Below are 26937 nucleotides of genomic sequence, written 5' to 3'. Positions count from 1 at the left end.
ACATGAGGCCTTGGAGATAAAGGGCCTTGAAATATGTAATGTCCCTCTGATGTACTTGTTCCTGATCCTATCCATCCTGGTCGCTCCCAATGAGAACCTCTGCATCCTCTGACTGAGATGGTTGGGACATGTCCAGAGGAGGCCCTTTATCTCCAAGGTCTCTAACATGTAGAGGCCCTTTATCTCCAAGGCCTCTAACATGTAATGTCCCTCTGATGTACCCGTTCCTGATCCTATCCATCCTGGTCACTCCCAATGAGAACCCCAGCATCCTCATCTCTGCTACCTCCAGTTCTGCTTCCTGTCTTTTCCTCAGTGGCCTCTATCATGTAATGTCCCTCTGATGTACTCGTTTCTGATCCTATCCATCCTGGTCGCTCCCAATGAGAACCTCAGCATCCTCAGACTGAGATGGTTGGGACATGTCCAGAGGAGAGATAGTGAAAATATTGGTAGAAGGATGGTCGCGGTGCTATGCTGGAGCCTATTCCAGCAGACTATGGGGTACCTCACCTCTCACCTGAAGTCAGCTGGGATAGGCTGCAGCCCGCCCGTGACCCAATTTAGGACAAATGTATAGTACATAGAGGCAGAAAAACACTTTAATTCCGAACTATTCAAAGACTGCTAGTGATAAAAGCTGAGCAGACAATATGTGCTTGTCTCCAGTGTACCATATGACATCACTAGTTGTCACAGTCAAGGACAGTCAGACCCGAATGTGTTCATGAGGGCCCGGTACTCCCTCTGGTGGTCCACAAGACGCCGGAACACTTTGTATTTTCTTTGGTAAAAGCTGCAAAAAAAGTGTAGTGTTCACATCTGCTGTATATTTGATTACGTAAAACCACTTTGACGGCTAATAATGAAATTAAATTGAATTAATTCAGATGATTAAATAATAAATATTCAATATTACCTCAGAAGGTTGTAATCAGGGTGAACGACTTTTCCCACTTTGGCCATCTTGGACATTGCATCCTGCAGCAGGAATGAAAAATAACAAAATCAATAATTTTGTGTGCTTTTAGGCCAGCTATGACCCAGTTGTATGAAGGAATTGGGCTACAGCGGTTTCGGTGCGGCTCAGCTTGCAGCTAAAGCTGCACAATCCACAAGAGTTCACAGCGTGGAGCTCCGTGGATCAGACACAACAACTGCCGGTTGGAAGCGGCGTTGGACAGGTGCGGACTAGTCCAAACAATAACGTCTTATTTATAGTGTATCTGGCTTAAAGGCTCACCGTTCTCTTGTGTTATTAGATCTGGTGCTGAGAGATCAGAGGGATGATAACCTGACCGGGCACAAGATTATTCAGCACCTTGAGTCTTAAATACACAAATCTGTGTCATCTGTGGAAGCAGTGAAATGTTGTGCTGTTTTCTTTGTATTAGTTAGTTGCACCCAGTAGAGGGAGGCAGAGTCAGTGGATGAGTGCAGGCTTTCTCATTTATAATCATTTTTTGGGGTTGCTATTGAAGGTATTTGTTCAATTTTGCTAGCTAAAGATAAAATCTGAAACAAACACATAGTCTCACAAATACAGACAAAAGATACTTATACACGCACCCACACAAAAAAAGGACTAATGAGACAACTGACAATTAAGGTGGAAACATCGGGTACGCATATGACAGCTTGCTTTGCAACAAAGGAAAAGCAGAATGTTCCAGATGCCTTGATGCCCCTGCAAACAATGGAAAAGATGCCTTGATGCCCCAGCGAACAAACAAAAGCAGAAACACCATGAAACACCAAGCAAAGGCAGTGGCGAAAGCTGATTGGTCCAGGACTCCAGCCTCTTACACAATCTTGAGTGTATAAAAGGCCGGGCAGGGAAAGGAAATGTGCTTTTTTGCAGTTGCGCTGTAATAAGACCCGCTTACTTGTAGGCATACAGGGACTGCAGATAAGTCCGGATGTCTGTATTAGGTATTGTTGTCAGGAATAAACAATCTGGTTCTCATTCTATAATTTGGTTCTTTAAGATTTCCTTATCCTCTATTCGAAACCTAAGACCTGCTTACTTGTAGGCATACAGGGACTGCAGATAAGCCCGGACGTCTCTATTAGGTATTGTTGTCAGGAATAAACAATCTGGTTCTCATTCTAGGATTTGGTTCTTTCAGATTCCCTTAGCCTCTATTTGAAACCCACTTAGAGTCCTCAGGGGGAGGATTTCCACACTGTTATTGATCATCAACCCTGCACACAGATTTGATTCGCATTTGTTGCATTAAGTAAATATTTCAGTTGCTTTTAGTTTAGACAGTATGTACTTCATCGAAGAAGCGGAAGCTCATTCATCATAAATGAGTTATTTATTTATATGTAGATTCTAGCGGCTGCCGTGATGTGCAGTTTGCTAGCAGTGAGTGTGAGTGATCGTGATGGGGGAGAAGATCCGCAGCTGTTGCTGCTTATCGGAAAAGAAACCGCAGAGTGACAGAAGAGAGTCGCCCAACACAACGCCAGTCATTTTTAACAAAGACAATGTGACTGGGGATCGGCAAAGACTCCAGATCACTTCAAAACAACGGAATGAAAAACTTGGGCAATGATCCAGCGGATTTTTATACTTCAAGATCGCTGATTTGCTCGTTTCACTGTCAATCAAACAGGGATTCCACCTCAGACAGTTCAACCAATCATCATGCAGAAGCCAAGCCTCCGGTCCAGCCCACTGCCCCATACACCCAAGGTGACGCTAAGCGTCCGATGGGCGGGACAATGCCCAGCATTTATCCAATGACCGCCTGTTTTCGCGGAATGGAACAACCCACTAAATGAGTAGTGATGATTATTCAGTCATTCATTTTCTACCGCTTATCCTCAAGAGGGCATTAGTGATGATTAGAAAAATGTAACTTACAATGGAGAATTTAATAATTTCAGTGTAAATTCATTCATTCATTCATTTTCTACCGCTTTTTCCTCACGAGAGGGTCGCGGGGGGTGCTGGAGCCTATCCCAGCTGTCTTCGGGCGTAAGGCGGGGTACACCCTGGACTGGTCGCCAGCCAATCACAGGGCACATATAGACAAACAACCATTCACACTCACATTCATACCTATGGACAATTTGGAGTAGCCAATTAACCTAGCATGTTTTTGGAATGTGGGAGGAAACCGGAGTACCCGGAGAAAACCCACGCATGCACGGGGAGAACATGCAAACTCCACACAGAGATGGCCGAGGGTGGAATTGAACCCTGGTCTCCTAGCTGTGAGGTCTGTGCGCTAACCCCTAGACCACCGAGCGCCTCAGTGTAAATTATGAAGGTTAATTTGTTACCAAAGCTTTTTTTTTAACACTGAATTGATTTTTTTTACATAATTGTATGCTGAAAATGTTATTAACTAAAGATTTGGAAGCTAAGTTGATGACTTTTATATTTAGTGCATTAAAATTCCAATCAGTACTAAAATTCTGTGTTTTTCTGAATTGTTAGGAATTTACGACAGAAGATTAGGGCCACATCAAAACAAAAATGTAATGTAATTTTGATGTAATACATTGTGTATTTTCACAGTTGGAGCCTAGTCTGTGTGTGTATGTGTGTGTTCTACCTGTATAGTGCCATGGTCCTGGGACGCACACGCCCCAAGGATTGCCGCTCCCACCAACACAGCTTCTGTCTGGTCGGGCAACACAACAGGCAACCCTGGCAAGTGGATTTGCAGAATATCACAACACAATTTGCGTCATAGTTCTTTATTGGTACTCTGTACCTGTAGCATTAGCGTGAATCTGCACAAACAGGGCGTTTTTGCTCAACCCTCCACATAAAAAGATGGTTTTAATATCATGTCCTGCTTCTCTCATGGCCTCCAGAATATGAAGCGTGCCGAGCTGAAAGCAGAGAAGGACATACGAGATACTACAGGAAAGCAAATACTATCCTTCCTTCCTCAAATAGAAAGACAAAGGCTCGGTTGGGGGGGGGGGGGGGGTAATTTGAGTAAAACACAACAGACTCACGGCCAGGGCTTGCATGGTACACAAGTAGAGCAAAGCCAAGTCATCCAGGGTTTGCGAAAGAGACAACCCGACCACCTGCAAAATAGGGATTACAAATGGTCTGGGTTTACATGGTATGGTCTCGGCTCAAAGACCACAAAATGTCTGAATATGATTTGCATTATTTCACCTCAAATCTTAACTAACTAGAAAACATGACAAATTTTATCAATATGCAGACGACACTGAAAAAAAATGAACAATTTAGTTCAGATGCACACTTCCTGCTTCCTGTCGTCCCTAGTTTTCATTCATTCATTCCTTTTCTACCGCTTTTCCTCACAAGGGTCGCAGGGGGTGCTGGAGCCTATCCCAGCTGTCTTTGGGCGAGGTAACACCCTGGACTGGTGGCCAGCCAATCACAGGGCACATATAGACAAACAACCATTCACACTCACATTCATACCTAGCAATTAACCTAGCATGTTTTTGGAATGTGGGAGGAAACCGGAGTACCCGGAGAAAACCCACGCATGCACGGGGGGAACATGCAAACTCCACACAGAGATGGCCGAGGGTGGAATTGAACCCTGGTCTCCTAGCTGTGAGGTCTGCGCGCTAACCACTCGTCCGCCGTGCCACCCCGTCCCTGGTTTATCATGGATAATTGTTTCCGGATCCAACCGCAATAACCGAATTTCCACAAAGAAGGATTCAATATTAACAAACTGAATATTTTCGTGATTAGACCATAAAAAAACCTGCTTATGACTTTCTGAATATGATTTTCTACCATTATAAGAGCTCTCTACACATGAAATAACACCCCTATAGTCACCTTTACACTCATATTACTCAATATAGTAGACATTATCAGAGAAAATAAGCAATTTAAGACATAAAAAAGTGTGTTTCAATAAAAAATATTCTGGACATGTGGACAGGAAGTGATGTCGGGGATTCAGAGTTGAGTTTTCGCTGGTGTACAGCCACAAAAATAGCCTATGTTACTATTATGATAGTGATGATTGCTATTAATGTTATTATTGTGTTATTGCATATTACTAGGACACCTAGAGGCCAGTCTAGACTACAGTCTTGTATACCCTTATTGTATTTGTATTTTAGTTAATTTAGAACACTCTTTCGTTCAATTTTACATTTTTTGCACAAAAAAGAGGTGATGATGCAACTCCACACAAATGCATTTGATTTAAGCGCAATTTCAAGCGACCAATTACGCCGACCCTTAAAAATAGTAGTACATAAAATACATTTTAGCCTTAAATTAACTCACCATGCCCTTCAAGGTGGGGTCAGCCAGGGGCGACCTGTTCCCGTGGAAGTCAGGCCACACGTGAAGACCAGAGCCCAGCAGGTCAACAGCTGAACAGGAAGTAGCCATTCCACTCAGGTGGTCGTTCAAGTAGCTATAGATGCTGTCAACTGTAGTGGGACATCTGGGGAAAAAAAACACACATTCAGGACCCACGCTGGGCAAAAAAAAAAAAGAATAACAAATGGATGATCAGGAATACAGCATATGAAAATGTATGTATTGTATATGTATTGTAACACACATTAACGCTACCTACGGGACGAGAGTGGAACAGCATAATCCGAACCATTCAGACTATTTTTCATTCTCGCTAACATCTATTGTATGCATTCCTACTCCCACGTTTCTCAGGGAGATAGAGCAGCCAGTCATACAAAGCAATCCATCTTACTAAAGCTGCTAATCTTACTCAAGCTTACTGAACATTATTACGTGTCAGCTGATGGAGGGCGACAGCTGCGTGCTAATGTTTTCAGCTTAACGCTTAAGAAATCATCATCGGCTAACCTCCGCAGTGCCTTTTCTTGGAGCAGCGCATAGGCAGCGTGGCCCTTCACCATGTGGTCAATCTGAGGGAGGAGAGGATGACACAGAGAGGTCACGGAGGGAATCACGTGACATTGATGACCACATGTGGACGTGCAAAGAGTCCAAAAATTTACATAAAGAAAGATTTTTTTAATAAGAAGTCATGTAAATCCAATGAATTATTCCAGACACCACAAAAAATACTTTTTTTTAGAATAATTATAGTCTTGGTTGCACGGTTGTCGAGTGGTTAGCGCGCAGGCCTCACAGCTAGGATACCCTAGTCTTGGCTGCACAGTTGTCGAGTGGTTAGCGCACAGGCCTCACAGCTAGAATACCCGAGTTCAATTCCACTCTCGGCCATCTCTGTGTGGAGTTTGCATGTTCTCCCCATGCATGCGTGGGTTTTCTCCGGGTACTCTGGTTTCCTCCCACACTTAAACTTAAACCCCATGGGTTTACGCAGTGTGCTTGAACGACTCATCAGCGCAGGGCGCACAGTGCTTATTATGAGAGACAAAAACATAGATGAACAAATCAACTATTTACAAGTAAAATAAAGATGATTAAGATGGTCAAGGATGGAATTGAACTCGGGTCTTCTAGCTGTGAGGCCTGCGCGTTAACCACTCAACCACTCGAGATTTGCCGAGGTTGGAATCAAACTCAAAGTCTTCTAGCTGTGAGCACGCTAACCCAAGGGCCAAGGCTGGGGCCAATTAACCTAGCATGTTTTTGGAATGTGGGAGGAAGCCGGAATACCCGGAGAAAACCCACGCATGCACGGGGAGAACATGCAAACTCCACACAGAGATGGCCGAGGATGGAATTGAACTCGGGTCTTCTAGCTGTGAGGCCTGCGCGTTAATCACTCGACCACTCAAGATGGCTGAGGTTGGAATCGAACTTAGGTCTTCTAGCTGTAAGAACTGCACGCTAACCACTCAACCACTCGTGGGGCCAATTAACCTAGCATGTTTTTGGACCCACGCATGCACAGGGAGAACATGCAAACTCCACACAGAGATGGCCGGGGGTGGAATTGAAGTACGGTTTCCTAGCTGTGAGGTCTCCGCGCAAACCACTCGTCCACCGTGCAGCCCAAACCAAGACATATTTTTTGCAAAAACTGAATCCTACAAAAAACAAGATTCCACTGCAGTAAATTTAGTAATTAATCATTTGAAAAAAAACTATGCCCGACATCAAACTGCTTTAAAATGACACCATAATATAAAGTTGATGGCATGCGTTGCATCCAGCTATACAGTATATTCTATATAACATCAAATACAGTTATGGTAACATTCGATCTTGACACATATGAAACACATCACGTATGCAGCAGAACACACTGACCAGACGTCCAGTGGCGCTCTGTCCTCCCTCGTTAAGCCACAAGTCAGGTACCATGGCAGACAGGCATGGACCCCATACTCCCGGCACAAATAATGGCCGTTCACTTATCTGGTAATGACGCATCACAGCTGACAGTGAGTAATATCAATACAAATAAAAAAAAAACAACAGTAACAAAAACAGACATTTTGAACTGTTGACTTACCGCCATGTGACAAGACGACGTCCCGCAGATCATCGCCATGCGTGATGTGATTGGCTGGCCTTCACACGGCAGCTGAAAGCCTTTTACATCTGCTCCTATGACGCCTGGGGAAAGAGCGTGTGTGACTCCGTTGGCATCATTTGGGACTCACACACACTCCGGGACAAGCAGTGACACTAACTGCTGGAATAATATTTATCAAGCTGGTTTGCGTTAAAGTCAATTTCTGTGTGTGTGTGGGGGGGTCAAAGGGGTGTACATCACTGTGACAAGTCCAACAACTTCAAGCGTCCATGTTCTTTAAAGTGTTTTAACCTCTGACTGATACAACAATGTGAGATTATCTAAGGTTGCAGCCGCGGGTCAGATGGAGAGTTCAGGAGTCGTTTAACACGCGCACAAGATCCAGATGGTCAGATTTGGCCTGACTCCTGAAGCAGAGAAGTAATATCTCATCCAAAAACATGTCATCATTTCTTATTGATACTCCATCTGAAGATGCGGATGTTGCCATGCACTAAAAATAAATTATGCATTCTGTATGCGATACCTAGGCCTCCAGCATGAGCATCAATGAGCGAAGCCCCAACTGCAGTTCCTGGATTTAAACCCAAATCTGCAGCGGCCTCCTGGGTCAGGCCATCCCCAAGCGGGCTGCCTGGAGAACATGTCTCACTTCCTGGATGACAAAAAAAATCAACAACTTAACATGAAATATATAATACTAGTACCAATCTGAGTTTAAAACTATTTTTAGTTTTCACATAATGCATTTCGGCCAAGAAAAGCATTTCATTGGTGCCTGCCGGGGTGCTGCAATGATGTCAGCCTCCCTGTGGGTCCCTCAACTTCCAGCGATCCATTTTCTATGAAATGCATTGATCAGACAATATGCATTTGGGAAAATATATAAACACAGTATATATTTTTATATTTCAAACTTGTATGGATATTGTACCATGTGAGTGTTAAGTTGCTGTGTGATGAATTTAGTGTTGTTTGTAAGAGAACACAGTGAGTCAGACTGTTACAGTATATTGAGTAATGACCTCCTGCGATTTCCAATGGGTTGACAAACTTGTTGTGAGTTTTTTTCCATAGCTCATGATCAGGAAATTATAATTTCCTGTGCACTACTTCTGGCTCCAGCAACGGTTTGGCGGACATTTTACATTCATTTTCACAAAAACAGTTCCGTGTAAAATGCTGTCGGCAGATGAAAATATTTTTCTCTGGGAATCACCAAATACAATAACTTCTGCCTGAGCTTGTTTCGTAAACAAGTAGCAGAGCTTGGGGGAGGGCAGAGAACTCTGTCCCTCTGTGACATCACAAGGGAACAGTTTTACCACGCCTTTTGAAACAGAGCGTTTTGAGCCATCCCAAACTTCTTTTACAGCTCATTTCCAAATGTGCAAACCTTATTATCTGAAACTTTGGCATCATTTAACACAATAATACAACATTCTAACTACATTTATAGGTCAGAAAAGTGGAAAAAGCATAATAGGTCCTCTTGAAACACAGTTGCAGCTAATACCACGGAAAATACAATACTACACTTTATTTACCTATTTTGGAAAAGTTGTTTTCAGTGAGGTCCTTCAGTCCTATTGAAGACCAAAAACTGACATCCCATCCCTCTGGAGGGCAGTAGGTCCATTTGCATACCAGGGTGCATAGAGATCTGATAAATAAACAGTAGATGAAGACACACAACACCACACAATTCGTACATTTAATGCAATGAACTACAGTGGTACCTTAATTTTTGTACGCCAGGATTTTTGATGATAATTATTGCTTGGTTATCATATGACCTAGCTTATTTTTCCAGTGCATGATCAAGCAGAATGGATGGCCTAAAGAAAGCATCCACGTCCTGGTGGCTTCGTCTCTGTGAAGAATGGGTAGACGTTCTTATAGAGTTGGGATACTATAAACAGATCCCCGCCAAAAACTCCTTAAATCATCTTTATTATGTGAGTGTGTGGTTTATTTGTTCGTACAACACACACAGAACGATGTCTCCTTCCTTTCTTTATAAAGAACCCTACGTCTGATAAGGCATATGAGCTTTTGGAGATTCGTGACAGAAACTGAGGTTCCACTGTACATGCGGAAGATGTTCCTGGTGATGTTAAAAACCTGGTCAAAGAGCCTGTGGCCTTCCATGACAGAAAGTCCGGAAGGTCAAAAAAGTGAGTGGCTTTGTTCCAGCAAACTTCCCTGAGATTCTGCACAGGATTTTGAAAAAAAGGTGCTGTTATAACTCTGCATGCATCTACACATACATCAAGATGACTCCATAGAAAACAGACAGAACACCAAGGATGGACACTCGGTTATCTGAAAAATAACCAGCACAAAAACTGACTGCAACCTCGCTCTCCGCTCACCTCTTTAAGCCAGAGCAGTTTAGGAGGTTGCATCTCTGGTGACATGACCCCCCCAACCTTACTCAGGACACTGTGACCTGCGCTTGTGATGCAAGCGGCTTGCTCCGCAGCACGATGATCCATCCACATGACCACATTTCTCTGATTCTCACCTGGATGAGTAAAGCAAAGTGCAAACTGTAAAAATTCATTATCAAGTTCTCAAAACAGTAGTACTTTTTTTCATTTGTTGTCACGCTGAAGTTCAGGACAAGAATGACAGTGGAGATGCTCGAGCTGATAAACCGAGCGCCTACAGCGCCACCCCTGTACAAAAGTATATTACACCCGTCGAAAATGACTGGGACGAGTTCGCTAAAATACTACCAAAGCAAGAATGAGAGGGTTCGATTCCCCGATGGTGACACTTTTGTTTCGCTTTGAGATATATCGTTAGACACAGAGATGAATAGTTTATTGATTCCGATGTGAATTCAAGACATGGTTTTCGCTTTAAGTGCGTCCACCCAAAATGGTGTTCAGACATACACAGCGCCACCTGTGGTCAAAAGAATATAATACACTTGATATGTCAGGCACTCCTCGTTAGTATAGTGGTGAGTATCCCCGCCTGTCACGCGGGAGACCGGGGTTCGATTCCCCGACGGGGAGTACAATTCTTTTCTTATTATATTTAATTCTCTCATTATATTTATTTATATACATATCTATACTTTTCACTTTCCTTTGCGTTATGTTTTTGAGTGAAAATACGACATACCGTCCTGATTGACTGCTACAGGCTGGAAGCTTTGGTCCAACACCACAAGTGAACAGGTGGCATCAAAGCCTATCCCTCTCACCTGGCTCTTCTCCAGTCCCCTGGTAACTTCCTGGCAAAAAAAGACAAATTCCCACACAAACGTTGATATACAGTATAGGGGGCGCTATTTATTTTCCAACACAAAGGTTTATGGCGTATGGAGCTCCTCCTACCTTTACAACGACGCAGCATTTATCCCAGATCTCGGAGGAGGACTGCACATAATGGTCAGTGTGGGGCTCCCAGATGCTGATGGGCTCCTGAGCTGTGGTCTTCAGTTGACCATGCCTGGTTACGAGAGCAGCCCTCACACTGGCGGTGCCCACGTCCACGCCGACATAGTAAACGTCATCCATGGGGACACGACCGAGCTCTGAAAATTTATTCAAAAACAAGGTTGCGTTACTAGTGGCAACATGTGTGCAGGACTATGTAATATAAAAAATATATAAATATGTCGCATATGCTTCAATGAGTCAATGCTGAGGTGGTCGATTGAAACTGTCTAAATAACTACTGCTAAAGTAACACGTAATAGTTCACAATACACATCAGAAAGTACATCATCTCTGAACTCACCCGATAAGTCAAAGTTTATTTCGCATTTAGGGCGCCAGTGATCCCTGAGAAACAAAAAAAACCGAACTTTGAGCAGGGGACTCTCTCGGAGAACGGAAAGCGAAATAGGTCAAAAAGCATGAAATTGCGTTTTTGCCAAAACAAGCTATTGAAAGGTATTTTGTCATATTAAAGGCATTCTTAGTGATGGATGTGTACTAATATGCACCAGATAAAAAAACGTGGTAGTTTTTTAGTTTAATAAGAGCATTTTTGGATCCATGAAACAAACCAAGACTTGACTTCTTTAATTGAATATGACTTTAAAGTTTGATTTTAAGGATTTAAGGGTTGCTTAGTCTTTAAAAATAAATAATAAAAATATACCCGGCTTGTGGAATCTGTACACAGAATGCATCACAATAAAAATACATCACAGATACAACAAAACCCAATAGAAATCCACCGCAATACATGATAAAAAAAACATTATACCTCTGGGGGGGTGCTGAAGTCAGCCTATCCCAGCTGACTTCGGGCGAGAGGCGGGGTACACCCTGGACTGGTGGCCAGCCAATCACAGGGCACATATAGACAAACAACCATTCACACTCACATTCATACCTATGGACAATTTGGAGTCGCCAATTAACCTAGCATGTTTTTGGAATGTGGGAGGAAACCGGAGTACCCGGAGAAAACCCACGCATGCACGGGGAGAACATGCAAACTACACACAGAGATGGCTGAGGGTGGAATCGAACTCAGGTCTTCTAGCTGTCAGGCCACGCTAACCACTCGACCACTCGAGATGGCCAAGGGTGGGGCCAATTAACCTAGCATGTTTTTGGAATGTGGGAGGAAACCGGAGTACCCGGAGAAAACCCACGCATGCACGGGGAGAACATGCAAACTCCACACAGAGATAGCTGAGGGTGGAATCGAACTCAGGTCTTCTAGCTGTGAGGCCTGCACGCTAACCACTCGACCACTCGAGATGGCCAAGGGTGGAATTGAACCCTGGTCTCCTAGCTGTGAGGTCTGCATCCTAACCACTAACCACTCGTCTGCCATGCAGCCCCAATCAAATATAAACAAATTTAAATCTTTATTTAATATTCTTTAGTCAACATTTTTTCGACTTTTTAATGATAAACAGCAATTTCAAATTACTTGACTGCGCAAAAAAAGTGTTGTGGTTGTCTGTCCCAATGGTGAATAAAAAAAAAAAAAGAACGTCCTGTCTTCACCCCATTGTGTTCTTTTCTTGGGAGTTAAAAGGAAGCAGAACTGCTTGTTTTGAACAACAGAGATAGTGCACACCGAAATCAAGCAGCAAGACAGGAAGAAACAGATGGTCTTCAACAAACATAGCACAGACACTGTTTGAAATTTCATCTGTCTCTCTCACTGCTTGGTGTGTGTGCGCATGTGTGTGTGCGCATGTGTGTGTGTGTGTGTGTGCTTAATGCTTGGAGGTAATCAAAACTTTGCTCTGCTGATACATCAACACGCATGCATACTGGCTTGCCTGTTTTTACTCCAAGTGGTCCCTGGACTGGCCCACCTACTGACTACAAGGCCTCAGCTCCTGATTGGAGACGTTCACGGAGTTAGAAGCAGCTGGCGTTTGCAGGGAGGAGGACAAAGCAATCTTCTGAAGAGAGCCCCCAGACCTGCAGCAGAGGACGGAAAAACTCACAAACGGACAGAGAAACAGGAAGTATGGCTGAGTCCAGAACACAGGTGCACAAATGGAGACTTAGTAGTAAAGGTACTAACAGAGAGAACAAAGAAACAAGACTATTCACTCAAGCTGTACTGGACAAAAAGTTATTATTTTTTTTTAATCCAGCTTGCATTCTTACTTTAGCGTCTAATGCTCCCACAGGGGTGTGTGTATGAGGACAACATGTCTTGTGCAGTTTGTCCCTGACGTTCATTCTTCCAGTCTGTCTAGAGTTGTTGTCCAATTCCTCACCACCTTGAAGGACACACATTGAATAGTACAAGAATACTCTTTATTGATCTCTGGTTCTACCATACCTTACTTATTGTGTGGAATTATGGGGTAATAACTATAAAAGCAATCACTCGCTAAATGTACTGCAAAAAAGGTCAGTGAGGATAATTCATAATGACGCCTACAGAGAACATACTACCTCCTTATTTCTAAAATCACAAATACTTAAACTTGCTGATATAGTTCATCTTCAAACAGCTAAAATAATGCATAAGGCTAAAAATAACCAATTACCTACAAATGTCTTCCAATACTTCTCTACAAGAGAGGAGAAATATATAATTTGAAGAACTAAATTTGAAACACTTATATGCTAGGACTACGTTAAAAAGCCATAGCATTTCAGTATGTGGAATCAAACTATGGAATGGATTGAGTAAGACCCTCAAACAATGCACAACGATGAGCCAATTCAAGAAACAATACAAGCAGTTGATGTTTGCTAAATACAAGGATGAAGAGTCTTGAACCAGTCATGATGTGCTATACATATCACTATATTGACACTTACTATGGTACCCATTATGTCATTGGATGGTCATATCACCTCGTACTTCGGTATGTGACAAAAATAAAAAAATACATTAAAAAAATTAAACTATATTATGAAAGCAGGAAGTGAAGAAATATAACAGTTACTGATTGTAAAAGTACCAGATGGAGGGGTAGGATTTAATAAGCTTTGCTTCTTCCTACTCCTTTTGGACATGTGGAACTGTGAACTGATTATGTGATGCATTCAATTGTAATCTGATGCATGTTCAAATGAAATAAAACCATTACCATTACCAATAATAATGGACATATACTGCAGCTGTACTAGCCTTCTACAGTGCTGTCAATAATAATAATTATTTTCTTTTTTGCATGTTTATCACACTAGCTTCCCATACATTAAACTACATTGGATTGGTTTTAGCATCTTTCATTTAAGCCCAGCATCCATCAATAACTGACCACTTCCAATGCAACATGTAGCCTCCCGCTTTTAATATATAATGCCGTATTTAATTATAGCTACATTTAATTATTACAATTCTAAATTGAAATGCAGGGCTGTAATCCTTGTTTATATTTCTATATTCATGTTTTGAGGGGATAATTAATGCAAAAAAAAACACAGTATATAGCAAGACTAGAAGGTTTCAAGACTAATTGGCCAGAATGTGTTTGTCCAGCAGAATCTGTGCATTAGGATAAGTACCTAACGATTGAGCGGGTAACTAAATATTCAAAAACACTACGTAATCCCAGAGTACATTGCTCCAGTGTCTGCATTACCTAATCCCATAAACCATCGCGGGAGGCGGGGACAACTGCTGTTGTCACAGCAACCCCCATGTCAGTCCTTCTGCCCCGCCCTACGAATCTCCTTCGGCCAATGGGAACCTTTAGAAATGACATCATTGTTATTTTCAGTGGAGCTGCAGCTCAGAGGTGGATAAAGTTCGTCTCCACGTTGGAAGTGATAGAAAGTATTATCCCAATCCGGGCACCGTTTCCTGCGTTTAGGTAGGAGGATCAATCAAAGAAGGATACTTTGTGTGGAATTCCGCTGCGTTTTTGGCGGGGAAATCGGTTACTTTAACCGACGATCGCGCGGTTAGCGAGGAAAAAGTTTTCTCGGGACACCAAGTTGTCAAGTGATTGGAACTTCCAACAAAAGGCGGACTCTTGTCACAAGGCTGGGGACTCGGAAGTCATATGTAAATTTGACAGTTAAAAGGTGAGAAAGCATCTTTTTTTTTAAAGCGATTTAAACTTAATGTCCGGGAAAATGGAAGCGACGTTTTACGACGACGCCGTGAATGCGTCAAACAACTCTCAACACGACGGGACGAGGGTGTACGGCTTCAACGCGAAAACCCTCAAGCAGTCTATGACTCTCAATCTGAACGACCCGAAAAACTTTAAACCTCAGCTGGGCCCCAAGGCCTTGGATATCCTCACGTCCCCGGACGTGGGTTTGCTCAAACTGGCCTCGCCGGAACTGGAGAGGTTGATCATCCAGTCCTGCACCGGCTTGACGACTCCCACGCCGACGCAGTTCGTCTGTCCCAAGAACATCACAGACGAGCAGGAGGGTTTTGCGGAAGGTTTTGCGAAGGCTCTGGCTGAGCTCCACTACCAGCAGATGAGCACCGCGCCCCCGGAGGCGCAGACCACCGGCATTGCATCCGGCGCAGCTGCGTCCGACAGCGGTGAGAACCAGTACAGCTGCACGGTGCGCCCGGAGCCTCCGGAGTACACCAACCTGTCCTCCTTCAACCGAGCCTCACTGGCCTCATCTTCATCTGCCAACGACAGACACCCACCGGCGTGTTACCAGGGACCTCCAGCGGCTCCCCATGTGGAGCACTCTCGCCTCCGCTCCCTGAAGGAGGAACCGCAGACGGTGCCTGAGATGCCCGGTGAGACGCCACCACTCTCCCCAATTGACATGGAGAGCCAGGAGCGCATCAAAGCAGAGAGGAAGCGTATGAGGAACCGAGTGGCTGCTTCCAAGTGCCGAAAGAGGAAGTTGGAGAGGATATCTCGTCTGGAGGACAGGGTGAAGAACCTCAAGAGCCAGAATACGGAGCTGGTGTCTTCTGCCAATGTTCTGCGGGACGAGTTGGCGCTGCTTAAACAGAAGGTCATGGACCATGTCAACAGCGGCTGCCAGCTCATCCTGACACAGCAGCTCCAGGCCTTCTAGGCTCCCCCAGGGGGGGTGGGGGCGACTTGGGACCAAACTACTCCAAGTGGCCTGAAAGTTGTTGATGAAAGCGGTCGTCAGCTCAGGCACTTCCTGCTAACTTTCTGCAGAAAGAAAGTAGTGACTTTGAAACGTTCATGAATGACACGGAACACTCAGAGGAAAAACATCACATCCTTGTGTCACATACTGGGGGTGGGCAATATCGATACGATACCAAGTACCAGTGCCAGTATTGCCAATACTTTTTTACTTGAAATACTTCAAAAACAAGAATGCAAAATAAGGTTACAAAATCATTTGACTTTGTTGGATTAACATCTACAAAAAAAATAGTGAAAATAACAAGAACTGAAATATCACTCAGATACCAGCACTACCTTCGGTATCAATACTGCCATCGATCACCCCCCAATCATATCTTTTTATACTAGTCCATCCAATACTGATGTCGGAGCATCTGGTCATGACCTATGATGTCAAACAGGTTGCAATAAAAATCATTTTAGACACGCACTTGTACAGAAACACTAACATTGTCACCTTTACGCTCAGGTGTGAAGCACTGACTTAACCTGCCTTACTTTTAATCCTCGCAGTGATGCAACTTTTGGGATACAGGTGTAACCAATGTTAGACATTAAGTCATGTTTATATGTTGTTGTTTTTTTTTGAGCACTTCACAATTGTACATATGAGAAAATAAAACATTAGACACAATCAGTGGTGTTTGTTAATCATAAATGCTGTCCCTAGTAATTAATGCACACTAGGCAGACCAGACACTGAGTCATTAGATTGCACGTCACTGCTTGGAAGCAGCCTCAAGCTCTGATTGGACATCATACCGGAAGTGAGCAGCTCTGTGCCATATATGGAATGAGGGGGGGCAGAGTGGGAGGGATGAGTCACTGTCTTCCCTGTCCTTTTATTTCTAAAAAAGGGAGAGAAACAAACACACTTTTGAAGATTCATATTGTATAAATTCTAATGTAGAATATGTTAATTATGCGGAGTTATTTATTCAATAAAAATTACAAAAGAAATTATACAAAATGTAACCTGCATTGGCGTTATATACAAATGTTCTACTTATGTACACGTGCATGCAGGACCGCTAACTGGGTCAGACACATTCACGCTTATCAAATATTTTAGGAATACTTTAAACATACATTGAGGGGAGCCGAAACAGGGGAAGCATCGATCGGGCCCCACTTTTCAGACTCCGCATCTACTTTTAGCACCTTGGGGAGTGCCGGGTTTTAAAAAGGTTCATCAAACAGTGCTTTTATATACCTACCTTATGTATATCTCTCAAGTATATTTTCAAATATTAGTTTTGTTCATTCTTGAACTACATGAACAGGACCAAGAGCATTGCCTCGCTAAAACTGAACACTTTAAAAACACGATTCTCACTGAGCAGAATTAACATTTGCCAACACGAGGCTGGCAGTCTGTAGCCCACCGCGTTGTCCACCTTCCGTCCATTTTGTTTCATCTTGGTCCATTGATCACGCTTGCTTCAGTTTTATGTGAGGGTTTTCAGGTTTCTGCACATAATACTTCTTAATCCATTGTCAGCAGAGGACAAAGTTTACGTGCCAGTTATTTCCGCAGACTGCATCCATAAACATCTCAGCTGATCATCACGCCGTCCTTGGCAGCAAGACGTTGCCTGTGCACGTGGTCCTGCTCTAGTTCTTCATGGCTGGGGTGCCAGAGCCGTGACAGGATGCGTTCCATATTGAGGGCATACATGGTGTGGGAGGGCATTACTCCATGGTGAACCTGCAGCAGACCCGTGTTTTAGGATAAACATAAACCCGTGCAAGTCAAATAAAGGTAGGACAGGATGAACGTTAATGCAGTAGATCCCCGCTTTTCCCTGATTGTGAATCAACCTTTGCAATAAAACTGACAAGATACGCTGTTTCATGTCCCAAGAAATGATATGGAGGCCGTACACAACTGCAGCATATCCAAGGAGTGTGTTTTGCAGTCACTTTGGATTCTTTGTGTAACCAACCACAGAAGACTACTAGTAATGGCTAAAGGGGAAAATGTGTTAATGACCATAGTTGGTGTGTGTTGTGTGGAAATATGGGGTAATAACTATAAATGCAATCTTCACTCGCTAAATGTACTGCAAAAAAGGTCAGTAAGGATAATTCATAATGCCGCCTACAGAGAACATACTAACTCCTTATTTCTAAAATCACAAATACTTCAACTTGCTGATATAGTTCATCTTCAAACAGCTAAAATAATGCATAAGGCTAAAAATAACCTATTACCTAAAAATGTCATCCAATACTTCTCTATAAGAGAGGAGAAATATGATCTCAGGGAAGAACTACATTAGAAACACTTATATGCTAGGACTATGTTAAAAAGCCATAGCATTTCAGTATGTGGAATCAAACTATGGAATGGATTGAGTAAGACCCTCAAACAATGCACAACGATGAGCCAATTCAAGAAACAATACAAGCAGTTGATGTTTGCTAAATACAAGGATGAAGAGTCTTGAACCAGTCATGATGTGCTATATATATCACTATTGACACTTACTATGGTCATGCCACCTCGTACTTCGGTACGTGACAAAATATAAAATAAAAAAAACTTAAACTATATTAGGAAAGCAGGAAGTGAACAAATGTAACAGTTACTGATTGTAAAAGTACCAGATGGAGGGGTAGGATTTAATAAGCTTTGCTTCTTCCTACTCCTGTTGGACATGTGGAACTGTGAACTGATTATGTGATGCATCAATTGTAATCTGATGCATGTTCAAATGAAATAAAACCATTACCATTACCATAGGAACGGAAACAAAAGTTATGGCACCAAAGGAAAGTGGCCCACACGTCTCTGTCCTGACTGCTCAGCATGAATGAAAGACAATGAATGTGCTTTGGTCCTCAAGAGCCAAGCTGCCTGCGTAGGCTTGTCACTGCATCAGTTAATGGCGGGTACACCACTTATTGTGGTTAGCATCAGCTTGCATTTGGCAAGCCTTCGTTTCCTGCTTCTTTAAAACACCAAGTCTGCGTTTTACACTTGTATGACAACATTATGTCAGTATATGATGTTAACCTGCAAATTAAAATGTATTGAATCATGGCAACAGACTCTGGGATGGATTATTTAAATTACATTTCCATCATTACTTCAGGAAAATTAGAATCCCAGAATGGATTGTTGTTTGATTTCCACAGTGTTCTGTGATGTGATATGAATTTGGATCATACATGTCATGATAAAATGTGGTTAAGTCAACCTAAACTCTACTTCATGATAGAAGAGTGTACGAGTCTGACCTGTAAAGCCTCCAGAAGGTCAAACATGGTGACGGGTGGGAGGGCCGTGTGGAGACTGTGAGCAGAACAAGCCAACAAGTGAACCGCTTGCTGCTCTGCCTCATCGGGGGAGGTTTGAGGTGGTGGGCCGGCAGGTAGAGAAGCACTTGGAAGGGGGCTGAAAAAAAAACAAGATAATGAAGATGTATTTGAAACCACACAAACAACATCAATATTATTCCTACCATTCAGTGACGCTGTGATATGCAGCAAGGCTGTTCTTTAGATAAGGCTGTGGTGTGACATCATTGCCAAAAGCGTAGGGAAAATGGCCGTCCCGTATGCGGTATGATTTCCTTCGTGAAATCACGGCAGTCAAAACATCTTTCAGGTGGTGCTGCAATAAAACAGAGCTCTCAATCAGTCTTTGGTCAGTCAGGTCAGTAAACACACCTGGCAACCTCATCTTGTGCAAGATAAACCTTGTGTGAATGGTAAAATCCCACGCAATGACATATAAATTTCAATCTCGTCATGGGCTTATGAACGAGTCAAATTTTAATGTAAGTCTGGACTCATACTTAAGTCACAAAATACAAAAATGAAATTAATTAAAAAACAATATTGAGCAGCCCATCCCCAGAAAAGACCCACCTCCACAGCACAGGTCATTGCAGTGACAGCGTCCTCTGTGATGTTATCAAGGCCCAGCTCAAAGGCCGTCACCATCATGCGGGCCTCCAGTTGTCCCCGGGTGGGCAGCAGCAGAGTGTGGGCGCTGAGTCGCAGCTCCTCATCCTCGCCGGCCGCCTCCCGAGGACTGAAAGGTTGCGCTGCACTCAGAGGGTTCTGAGGCTGGAAACGATGCTGAGGGATCACACGAGACATAAAAATGTATGACAGGAAACCAATTTAATATCATTACTCCATAAGAAATGTAGTTTAACCTGACAACACAAAATTAAACAATTTAACGATGATGACTTACGTCAAATTTCTGCCTTGAAGAACATTTCTTCTTTCCTTTGGGTTTGCCTGGCTTGGAAGAAGAGCCACCTTGCCATTGTAACTGTCCAGCGCCCTCTAGAGGCCAAAAAATGCAGTCATTGAAAATAAATTTTACACAATTACAGGAAAAAGCTTAAAGAAACAAACAAAGCAATCATAATATGATCAGAAGCCATTTCATATCATCATCAATTGTGTTTCATATAAACTTACTATGACTATGAGTTATTTTTTCATTTTATATGAATATCTTGTAATCAAACATATTGTACAAAACCATGAAGGTCCTTTTTCACAGCTTACCAAGACATTTTGGACCATTATGTAATGCAACTTTGAGAGTCCACTTAGGTTCCAGGGTGGTTTTATTGACAATAAAGTTAATAAACTAATGTAGCTACAAATGTGAAATGTATTTTTTATTGTCTGACTTCAGATAAATTAGACATTCATTCTGCATCCCAGGCTTAAATCTTCATAAGTCAATATTATAAAGCCATATGGGGTTATACTGTATATACAGTGATTTCTATTTCTTTGCATATTCGTCACACTTTGATGTTATACAAATGAAAATACTAGTCAATGATAATGCCAAATAAAAATTTTAAATAAAAAATAAATCTGTTGGTGACCTCAATCTGAAACTAACTTGGGTTCTTCAGCAGGACAATGATCCAAAACACACCAGCAAGTCCACCTCTGAATGGCTGAAGAAAATCCAAAAGTCCTGATTGATATTCCTAAAAGGGGACCTAATGTGCTTTTTTTCACTTTTCTGACCCCTAAATGTAGTTAGAATGTTGTATTCTCGTGTTAAACACTGCCAAAGTTTCAGATAATAAGGTTTGTGCATTTGAAAGTGAGCCCTGAACGAAGTTTGGGATGGCTAAAAAGGCTCGGTTTCAGAGGGTGTTGCAAAACTGTTCCTTTGTGATGTCACACAGGAGCGGGCTACGGGTGGAATACATTATAACAGACCGTTTGTGCAGGAAGTACGGAATCTAAAGAAATACAGCTGAATAGGTGCGGATTCCAGAAGAACCAGAAAGCTTTCTGTGCTGGTTATTGTGTGAAGCTGCTCTAGCGGAGTCCAGAACTCAATACAAAGGGTAGAAAAATTAACATAATAGGTCCCCTTTAATAAAGTTGTATTTAAAAACATAATTTTGTCTTCAGTTGCATTGTGATAGAGTAATATTTAAATTTGTTTGATGGTCTGAAACATTTAAGTGTGAAAAAATATGCAAATAGAAATCAGGAAGGTCTACTTGACTACTTGCAACAGTACATTTCTTGTCCAGTTCAGTTACTGTATATTTTTTTTACCAGGTAATCCAAATGTGGTACCAGCCAAATGCTACCATTGTGGCAGACGACATAAACCTTAGTCTGTGTTGCTCCAACATATATACAAAAAGTACTAATACGCACCGGGTGTGGAGACGATGATCTGGCAGCGTGTGAGGATGGCCAGAAGGAAATCATTGTGAACATGGACTGCGGAGAGGGAAAGTCAAAGTAAACACTTTATTGAATATAAAGCAGTATCTTTGATTTTTGTACACAAACCATTTTCCTGCGCCAACAAGCGTCGTGCCTCAACGTCAAACTCCTCCTTGCTGATCTTGTGCTTGAACCATAGTTTCAGGTTGGCCCAGTAACTGAGTGAACAAACACAAAACACAACATAAACAAGCAAGCACAACATTAGATAGATAACAGATAACATTAGATAAGCTAGTATTAATTTAATAAATGTGCAAGCGTGTATTTGGCAGTGTTTATAACAGCAACACGTGCCACTGTAGGCTTTGGTCAGATTAGTATGTTTATGTTACTTTAATTGACTCGAGAGCAGTTTGGCAAGTAAATTAACGTATTAAAACCTTTATCCAATACCGAAATAACACATAGCTGCATCAAACTTTGAGGGCACAGATAAACACAGCCTCATTTAGATTTCCAATAACTGTTGCTAAGGAGAAACGCCGCCATCACTAGCGAAAGCTAGCCACCTGCTAACTAACGCACGGTTCGACAACGGCGAAATCACATTGAATTCCCACACATAAACCAAGAAAATAAACGGAAACGCCAAATCAAGAAATTACACGCGCGGTTACTTACTGTTTCACATTATCGCCGATTGCATCAGTTAAATTCTTCTTGGCGATTTCTAGCTCGCTAGCATGAGATGCCATTGCTCTCGTGAAGTTGGGCTGTGACGTCATCACCCAGCGACGTACGAGTTGTTCCCCCAGAGATTCATAATATATATTTTTACATTATTTCACGACATAAACAACGACTTAAAGTACAATACAATACAATTTCAATACCACATGGGCATTATAATCACCCCTAATGCGTATTAATTGTAGAGTAAACTATGCAAAATATATATTTAAAACAATCGACCATGTTCATTACAAGAAAAATGTACATACATTAAACATAATAGGGTGATTGCTAGTTATCTTTATTTAGCTTCACATTTGTTAATATGAAAAAGGAGCATGTAATTGTTGTAATAAAAGTTTTAATAAAATCACTCACCACTAGATGGTAGCATAGGTATCCTTTAAGATGGGATGTCGGTTCTGTATTTATTGGCACTATATGCATGCAGTCATTAGGGGTGGTCGATACTGTTACTTTTAATATCGATCAGATATCAAGTAAATTATTGATAATAGTGATAATTATCGATATAATTAATAATTTTGTGATTTTTTTCAGTAATTTGTGAACATTTTACAATATATAAATGCAACAATCAAAATTATACATACAGTGAAGAAAATAAGTATTTGAACACCCTGCTATTTTGCTATTTCTCCCACTTAGAAATCATGGAGGGGTCTGAAATTTTCATCGTAGGTGCATGTCCACTGTGAGAGAGATAAACTAAAAAGAAAAATCCAGAAATCACAATGCATGATTTTTTAACAATTTATTTGTGTGATACAGCTGCAAATAAGTATTTGAACACCTGTGTATCATCTAGAATTCTGACCCTGAAAGACCTGTTAGTCTGCCCATTAAAAGTCCACCTGCACTCCATGTATCATCCTGAATCAGATGCACCTGTTTGAGGTCGTTAGCTGCATAAAGACACCTGTCCACCCCATACAATCAGTAAGACTTTAACTTGTAACATGGCGAAGACCAAAGAGCTGTCCAAAGACACCAGAGACAAAATTGTACACCTCCACAAGGCTGGAAAGGGCTACGGAGCAATTACCAAGCAGCTTGGTGAAAAAAGGTCCACTGTTGGAGCTATCATTAGAAAATGGAAGAAGCTAAACATGACGGTCAATCTCAATCGGAGTGGAGCCCCATGCAAGATATCACCTCGTGGGGTCTCAATGATTCTAAGAAAGGTGAGGAATCAGCCCAGAACTACACGACAGGACTTGGTCAATGACCTGAAAAGAGCTGGGACCACCGTTTCCAAGGTTACTGTAGGTAATACACTAAGACGTCATGATGTGAAATCATGCATGGCACGAAAGGTTCCCCTGCTTAAACCAGCACATGTCAAGGCCCGTCTTAAGTTTGCATATGACCATTTGGATGATACAGAGGAGTCATGGGAGAAAGTTTTATGGTCAGATGAGACCAAAATAGAACTTTTTGGTCATAATTCCAATAAGCGTGTTTGGAGGAAGAAGAATGAAGAGTACAATCCGAAGAACACCATCCCTACTGTGAAGCATGGGGGTGGTAGCATCATGCTTTGGGGGTGTTTTTCTGCACATGGGACAGGACGAGTGCACTGCATTAAAGAGAGGATGACTGGGGCCGTGTATTGTGAGATTTTGGGGAACAACCTCCTTCCCTCTGTCAGAGCATTGACAAGATGGGTCGTGGCTGGGTCTTCCAACACGACAACGACCCGAAGCACACAGCCAGGAAAACCAAGGAGTGGCTCCGTAAGAAGCATATCAAGGTTCTAGCATGGCCCAGCCAGTCTCCAGACCTGAACCCAATCGAAAATCTTTGGAGGGAGCTCAAACTCCGTGTTTCTCAGCGACAGCCCAGAAACCTGACTGATCTAGAGAAGATCTGTGTGGAGGAGTGGGCCAAGATCCCTCCTGCAGTGTGTGCAAACCTGGTGAAAAACTACAGGAAACGTTTGACCTCTGTAATAGCAAACAAAGGCTACTGTACCAAATATTAACATTCATTTTCTCAGGTGTTCAAATACTTATTTGCAGCTGTATCACACAAATAAATTGTTAAAAAATCATGCATTGTGATTTCTGGATTTTTCTTTTTAGTTTATCTCTCTCACAGTGGACATGCACCTACGATGAAAATTTCAGACCCCTCCATGATTTCTAAGTGGGAGAAATAGCAAAATAGCAGGGTGTTCAAATACTTATTTTCTTCACTGTATATGTTACCATATAATATCAAATAATGGATCTATACATGATCTGTCTTGACATACTTTCTGGATTATCTACTCTATCTTAACGTTTCACTGTTAAAGAAAAGTTTAACGATAAGATTGATTTCTTCCTGGTGCATCACATAAATATCTCTTGATAATCCTAGCAACTTTGCTCCAATTCAAAGGCTTAAAAAAATTAACTGATCCTCATGACGGAATGTTTCTTGGCTGCCATCCTGTCCAGCTGTAGGAATGTATTATTTATATTAACGTCCACATATCTTTTAAAGCTTACTAGTAAAAGATATAAACAAAACAAGATTTATCCCTTCCTGAAGCGCCCCAAAAATATCCAATCTGATAATTCACTGAACCTTTTTCCAATTCAGAGGCTTTTAGCAAAGCAAAGTGGGGATATAGTTTGTCAAAGATGACACAAGATGACACACATATGTGTGTTTGGTAACTTACTCCTCTGAAGTAGCCATTGCTACTTCTTGTAGTGGTTCATTGCCTGTTTAGTTCCCCTTTAAATTATTAAAAAGATTACACCAATCCCTTGTATATTGCGGTTAATCGGTTCTAGACCCAATCTTGATAAATGAATTTCCATGAAGTAGGATTTGCTATTTATAAATTGAATATTTTCATAGTTAGAGCATTGAAAACATTGTTTCAACCTTCTAAATATTGGCTTTTAACATTAGTAGAGCCCTCCTGACATGATATAACATCCCTACAGTCACCTTTACACTAGTACAGTGGTTCCCAAAGTTGGGTATGTGTACTCTGGGGGGTACGTCAATTGCCTAACAGTCAAAGTTCCGAGCATGTGAACGCCTCACAGTGTGAGGAGACTGCAGCAGGACGGAGACAGCGCGGCAAGTTTTTCCTTGCTCTGTGTGCATCATATGAACAAATAGTTTGAATGATTACTTTGTGCATTAAGAGTGTTTCATCTTGAATAACTTAGTATATTGGTGTTCCTATTAAAACCTGTCAATATCCACTCACAGTGGATATTGACCCAAAAATGAGGCTTTATTGAATGTTTGTATGTAGTGGTAGTGGTTCTTTTACAGTTGGGACACTATGGACAGATTCCAGTCAGACAATGGACACTTCATACTCAACAAGCAGCATCAAAACTAACAAACCGCTGTAAGTGCTGCTCCAGCGTTTTAATTAAAATGGTGCATTCAGGTGCATCACATAACTCCCGGACACAAGTTGTCGCCGCGTGTGTAAATCACAGCAAACTCACCCACACATGTACATTCAGCCCAAGTAGGTGATATTTACAAAACCGACCACTTGAAGCCGAAATGGAGGTAGCAGAGATGAGGATGCTGAGGTTCTCATTGGGAGTGACCAAGATAGATAGGATCAGGAACAAGTACATCAGAGGGACATTACATGTTAGAGGCCTTGGAGATAAAGTCAGAGAGGCCAGGAGAGATAGTGAATATATTGGTAGAAGGATGCTGCGTTTAAAGTTGCCAGGTAGGAGTCGTAGAGGAAGACCAAAGAGGAGGTTTATGGATGTAGTGAAGGAGGACATGAGGGTAGTTGGTGTGAGAGAGACAGATGCAGAAAACAGGGTTAGATGGAGGCGGTTGATTTGCTGTGGCGACCCCTGAAGTGTGCAGGAGTAATCCCTCATAATATTAATAATAATAATAATAATATTCGATTATCGCTCCCTTGCAAGAAAATGTTGATTCTCGTTACACGAACATCTAAAAATGGCCACAAAGATATTGAGTTTTACTTTAAACATGCGGCAGAACAGAAGCATTGCCGCACCAACACAACCACATTGGCTGATTCCCGGTTGAGTGTAATGCCATCCTACAGTAGTAGTGTGTGACCGACATGAGGAGGCGGTGCCAGATTGTTGCGGCTGTGTATGGTTTTTCTTAACATGACTGAAGCCCCTGACCATTTGTTATATTACTGCCAATGTGTGTTGTTGTTTTTTTTTTTTTGTGGTTACAGCTTTAATCAAGAAGCCAAAACCTCCAAACAATAGTTCATAGCAACAGTAAAGGCAGTGAAAAGTTGTGGTTGCAACACATTCCATATTTCTTTTTTTTTTACAAATGGTGTATAATTCATAAGGGAAATAAATTGCCTTTCCAGAGATCTGTTCCAGTTTCCTTGTAGTTAAACACGATATCATACGCTAATGGGTCCATGACTAATGCTGACTTTGCATGATTTTCAGCTCATAGTATGTTTTTATAAAGAAAAGTAAGGTTTTTCAAGGTTTGGTTGCACAATAAAGCAACATGTCCTGACATCAACAATGGAAAGCCCTTAAAGATACATTCAGTAACAGTTAGTGC

At 42.0% G+C, this 26937-nt stretch overlaps 3 protein-coding genes and 1 non-coding gene across 6 annotated transcripts; 2 read left to right on the top strand and 2 right to left on the bottom strand.

Annotated features, from left to right (window-relative positions):
* Positions 1-584: 584 nt before the first annotated feature.
* fggy (FGGY carbohydrate kinase domain containing) lies at positions 585-11265 on the bottom strand. 2 transcript variants are annotated; one of them, XM_058068320.1, is made up of 16 exons: positions 11172-11265; positions 10766-10965; positions 10551-10662; positions 9791-9942; positions 9540-9628; positions 8963-9078; positions 7942-8070; positions 7392-7495; positions 7187-7294; positions 5807-5868; positions 5258-5420; positions 3982-4056; positions 3732-3852; positions 3570-3664; positions 920-981; positions 585-796 (listed from the first exon to the last, which is right to left on the bottom strand). In XM_058068320.1, the coding sequence occupies exons 2-16, from the start codon at positions 10946-10948 to the stop codon at positions 700-702; spliced, it is 1668 nt and encodes a 555-aa protein (XP_057924303.1). In that variant the 5' UTR covers positions 10949-10965; positions 11172-11265; the 3' UTR covers positions 585-699. The 2 variants fall into 2 exon arrangements, with proteins under 2 accessions (XP_057924303.1, XP_057924304.1); XM_058068321.1 differs by lacking the exons at positions 9540-9628; positions 9791-9942; positions 10551-10662; positions 10766-10965; positions 11172-11265 and adding an exon at positions 9155-9183.
* Positions 10370-10441, top strand: trnad-guc (transfer RNA aspartic acid (anticodon GUC)). Its single transcript has one exon. It is a non-coding gene; the product is annotated as a tRNA-Asp (tRNA).
* A 3323-nt stretch (positions 11266-14588) lies between the features above and the next one.
* On the top strand, positions 14589-16591 carry LOC131126120 (transcription factor Jun-like). Its single transcript, XM_058068324.1, has one exon. It carries the CDS (start codon positions 14939-14941, stop codon positions 15869-15871), a length of 933 nt encoding a protein of 310 aa, XP_057924307.1. The 5' UTR covers positions 14589-14938; the 3' UTR covers positions 15872-16591.
* tada1 (transcriptional adaptor 1) lies at positions 16054-22433 on the bottom strand. 2 transcript variants are annotated; one of them, XM_058068323.1, is made up of 8 exons: positions 22318-22433; positions 21760-21851; positions 21622-21687; positions 20168-20262; positions 19834-20046; positions 19425-19576; positions 19201-19357; positions 16054-16805 (listed from the first exon to the last, which is right to left on the bottom strand). In XM_058068323.1, the coding sequence occupies exons 1-8, from the start codon at positions 22419-22421 to the stop codon at positions 16800-16802; spliced, it is 885 nt and encodes a 294-aa protein (XP_057924306.1). In that variant the 5' UTR covers positions 22422-22433; the 3' UTR covers positions 16054-16799. The 2 variants fall into 2 exon arrangements, with proteins under 2 accessions (XP_057924306.1, XP_057924305.1); XM_058068322.1 differs by lacking the exon at positions 16054-16805 and adding an exon at positions 17480-17665.
* Positions 22434-26937: the final 4504 nt, after the last annotated feature.

Source organism: Doryrhamphus excisus, chromosome 3 (genome assembly GCF_030265055.1).
Source record: "Doryrhamphus excisus isolate RoL2022-K1 chromosome 3, RoL_Dexc_1.0, whole genome shotgun sequence".
NCBI classification, from domain to species: Eukaryota; Metazoa; Chordata; class Actinopteri; order Syngnathiformes; family Syngnathidae; genus Doryrhamphus; species Doryrhamphus excisus.
Note: the sequence above shows the minus strand (reverse complement) of the source record. Positions and strands in the feature narration are given on the sequence as shown.

Excerpts from the sequence above, each read along its gene's own strand:
- fggy (XM_058068320.1), bottom strand. The coding sequence starts at position 10,948 with ATGGATGACGTTTACTATGTCGGCGTGGACGTGGGCACCGCCAGTGTG. Across the intron at positions 7,496-7,941 it reads TGCTCATGCTGGAGGCCTAG|GCGTCATAGGAGCAGATGTA; the intron begins GTATCGCATACA and ends CTCTTTCCCCAG. Across the intron at positions 797-919 it reads CCTGATTACAACCTTCTGAG|CTTTTACCAAAGAAAATACA; the intron begins GTAATATTGAAT and ends CTTTTTTTGCAG.
- LOC131126120 (XM_058068324.1), top strand. The coding sequence starts at position 14,939 with ATGTCCGGGAAAATGGAAGCGACGTTTTACGACGACGCCGTGAATGCG.
- tada1 (XM_058068322.1), bottom strand. The coding sequence starts at position 22,421 with ATGACGTCACAGCCCAACTTCACGAGAGCAATGGCATCTCATGCTAGC. Across the intron at positions 20,047-20,167 it reads CTTCAAGGCAGAAATTTGAC|CATCGTTTCCAGCCTCAGAA; the intron begins GTAAGTCATCAT and ends GTGATCCCTCAG. Across the intron at positions 19,358-19,424 it reads TATCACAGCGTCACTGAATG|CCCCCTTCCAAGTGCTTCTC; the intron begins GTAGGAATAATA and ends TTTTTTTTTCAG.